At 35.4% G+C, this 3926-nt stretch overlaps 1 protein-coding gene across 1 annotated transcript; it reads right to left on the bottom strand.

The window, feature by feature from the left end:
• Positions 1–16: 16 nt before the first annotated feature.
• LOC109221397 lies at positions 17–3409 on the bottom strand. Its single transcript, XM_019385881.1, has 3 exons — positions 3085–3409; positions 1670–1739; positions 17–1533 (listed from the first exon to the last, which is right to left on the bottom strand). The coding sequence occupies exons 2-3, from the start codon at positions 1675–1677 to the stop codon at positions 789–791; spliced, it is 753 nt and encodes a 250-aa protein (XP_019241426.1). The 5' UTR covers positions 1678–1739; positions 3085–3409; the 3' UTR covers positions 17–788.
• Positions 3410–3926: the final 517 nt, after the last annotated feature.

A 3926-nucleotide genomic window follows, 5' to 3' on the forward strand; every position in this document is an offset into this window, starting at 1 on the left:
ACTTTTTCTTCCATGGGCCATCATTTGTTCTCTTCCTCTTTTTCCCAAAGACATTATTAATATTTTGTAAGTCATTAAGCACATCGGTTCCCTTCAACAAAGGCGGAGGAAGCCTAAATTCTGTTTTCCCATTGAAAGACCTTTTGTTGGATCTCCATGGATGATCCATTGGTATAAAAACACGATGATCCATACAACACATTTTTCGACTATGTTTAAGATAGCGAGAATTAGTGCCATAATTACAACAAGGGCAAGCCAACTTCCCTTTTGTACTCCAACCAGATAACATAGCATATGCAGGGAAGTCACTGATTGTCCACAAAAGAGCTGCTCGCATTTGAAAGGTTTGATTTCTTGAAGCATCATATGTTTCCACCCCAGACTCCCACAACACATTTAACTCTTCTATTAATGGTTGTAAATAAATGTCAATGTCATTTCCAGGTGACCGCGGCCCAGGTATAAGCAAAGAAAGCATACAATATTATGACTTCATGCACATCCAAGGAGGCAAATTATACGCCATTAAGATAACGGGCCATGTGCTATGAGATATGCTCATGGTTCGAAATGGATTGAACCCATCACTTGCCAAGCCAAGTCTCAAATTGCGAGAATCTCTTGCAAAATCCGGATGAAAGCTATCAAAGCCTTTCCATGCTTGGGCATCAGCAGGATGCTTAACTTCCCATCTTTAGAACGCTCCTCGTCATGCCACCTTAATGTATCCGTTGTCTTGGAGCACATGAATAGCCTTTTGAGTCTAGGAATTAATGGAAAGTGTCTCAAAGTTTTTGCTGAAACGCGATGAGCTTTTTTAAAACGCTCAACCTCGCTATCTGCTTCAGGATTTTTGATATATCTGGAAGCTCCACAAACATGACAGTATTCATCAGCCTTATGTTCATTCCTAAATAGCATGCAATCATTGGGACATGCACCGATTTTTTCATATTATTGTAGGATAAAGGAATGTTCAACTCGGGCATCGCCTCTTTCAATAACTCTAAAAGAGAAGTGAATGACGCATTGCTCCATCCATGTAGACACTTCAACAAATATAGACGAATTGTGAATGATAATCTAGAGAATCCTTTACAACCAGGATATAGTTCTTGGCTTGCCTCATCAACTAAGTTATAGAATTTATTGGCATCTTCATTTGGACCTTCATAAAGTCCTTCGGCTTGTGCAATATCTCTAAATTGATCATTCAATAACCTATTAATATCATCATACGAGTTAGTTTCGTCACTCATGTCATCATCAACATTCATAGGGATTTCCCGTTCCCCGTGATTAATCCATCTTGTATAACCTTGAACAAATCCATAGCATATTAGATGATCATATATTACATTCCTTTGAGTCCAACGAATATTGCAACACTTTGCACATGGGCATTGAATTTCCTCGCCTTGAGGATCTCCATATAAGTAAGCAAATTCTAAGAAAGATTGTACCCCATCAATATACTCTTTGCTATACCTTAGTAAATCCATCCAATCCTTGGATGGAACATTTGAAACCCTAAAGATCAGAAACTAATATCGAATCAGCAAATATATAATCATTTAAGTATTATATGTGCATTACAAATAAATCCTAAAAGTCATGAGTAAGTTTTCAAATTCATATGTAATGTAAGATGATAAGAATATCTTACCTAGTCATGACACTTATGTTAAGCCAAACCCAACTTCAAATATAGACCTTCCTGAGCGTTGACTTTTGTTCTTGGAGAAAAAAAGTAAAATTAATAGGATCCACACAACAAGAAGATAAATCAACAAGATATTCTTTTGGTAGGGAGATAGGATATTACTCAACTGAATACATAAATCAAGTCACAAAAATTCATGAAAGAATAAGAACAATGAAATCAAAAGAAAAATAGAAAGTGAGCAAACAGTAGTATCAAATTCCTATTTAGCAATATTCATATTTTAGGAAGTGATCAAATGTAGTGTCAAATTCCTTTTTGCCATTATTTTTGTTAACGTCTTCAAAAAAAGCTCAAACAAGAGAACCAACTTGAGTTAATAATCATTATCTCTAAAACTCAATAAGAAAACTTCTATAAATTGCAAATTATATACTATTATGCAGTATACACTTCCTGTATCAATGGTTGGTTATACACACAAGTTTTTATTACAATGGAGAAAGACCATTAACAAAACCGGGAAAGAACATAATGGAGGAGGTTATGGCAATGCGAGAAAAACTGGAGACATCCCTACATCACTGTCAATACAAGAAGGATGAGAGTCCAAACTTACAACATGGACATCGAGACTGTGCAGCCCTCATTGGTGTTTATGTCCAGATACAGAGGTCATCACGGGTACAGTGAAATAAATAGGCAATTACATGTACATGACGGGTAACCAAAAGTTCTGGAACAGAACATTTTTTTGGAATACCAAAACTTTAAGATGGGAATTTGGCAAGGTACTATAGTTTGAAGACAACTGATAAAAGTAGTGAATGCTATTAGCAAGGAAATCCAAATACATCCAACCACTTCAACATAATAAGAATTCGATTCATACAATGGTTTGTCAACTTAAAAGGAATTCAGTACGCTACAGGAGCAAACAACAGGCCAGGACACTGAATTTTGTGTGCGACGCCAACTGTTTTTACTCTATTTTTGGACAACAGAAGCTCTATTACCAAGCTAATTGAGTACATTCAGGAAGATGGAATCTCAACAAAAATAACAAAAAGATGGAAAAACTAAATCTTTGCTACTGTAGCAAAGACCCAAATCTTCCAACAGAAAGCTTAATATTACAGATTTTTGCCTAAATATTTCAATTCGCAGATAGTAATTAGTGCCTAAAAAATTACTGACATGCATGTAAAAAATCTAACAAAAAATTGAGCGGAAGAATAAGAAAACTAAAATTGAAGCAAAAATGGAAAAACTTTCAAAGGAATTCCAAATTCATGGGCAGAAATCGGTGCAAGAAAGGAATCTCAACAAAAACTCAGTTCTTTCTTTCTTGGAATTAGCAAATTAAAGAAAACAGAGATTGGTATATTATCTCTATTTCAAAAAGCTTGAGAACTTACAAGTTTAAAAGAAATAGAAGAGCAGCAATTGAGGGATTAAACGTTCTGTAGGGTTTTCCAAGATAGAAAACTGATTTGCTACTTATTCCTGAAGCAAATATTAGAAATAGAAGCAGCAATTGAGGGTATTGGAGCAATGGTGGCGTGGAAACTGATTTGCTACTTATTCCTGTAGGGTTTTCCAAGTACTATTTTTGCTATGTATTCCTATAGGGTTTCCCAAGTACTATTCGATCTTGGACTTATGAGAATTGGCGGAATTTGTAATTTTGGTGGGAAATATTTTGGGAATTTATTTATAAGGAATTTTTAGGCATTTAGTATGATAATATAGCACTGTCCAAAAACGTTGCAATAGAATTTAAAAGCGTGGCCAAAAGTTTTATATTTAGGCAACACTTAAAAAGTGTTGTCTTTTTAATTAAATGGAACGTTCTATAAGTGTTACCTTAAAACCCGTGGCCAAAGACTCTACTTAAAGGTCACGCCTAAAAAGCGTTCCTACATATACTTTTGGCAACACTTTTTGAGTGTTGCCTAAATTAATATGGTTGTAGGCCTAAAATATTGTAGTGAATAGTTATGTGTTAGTTGCGGCTGATAATCACCTCGTTTACTGGTTTACATGGGCGGATGCACTTTATATTAAGTGGTGTCATCCGACACCGCTTCGCCGGAAAATTTTAAACACACATGTATAATTAATACGCAAATTACTGCATATAAACAGGAATGACACCGCCTGTAAATTATTTATCCATAGCCTAAAGCTTAATCTTGACTCGTAGCCTAACTGTTAAACGACTGACTATCATGTTTGAGATCAAGGTTCGATCCCAATA

This window comes from Nicotiana attenuata, unplaced genomic scaffold (genome assembly GCF_001879085.1).
Source record: "Nicotiana attenuata strain UT unplaced genomic scaffold, NIATTr2, whole genome shotgun sequence".
In the NCBI taxonomy this organism is placed as follows: Eukaryota; Viridiplantae; Streptophyta; class Magnoliopsida; order Solanales; family Solanaceae; genus Nicotiana; species Nicotiana attenuata.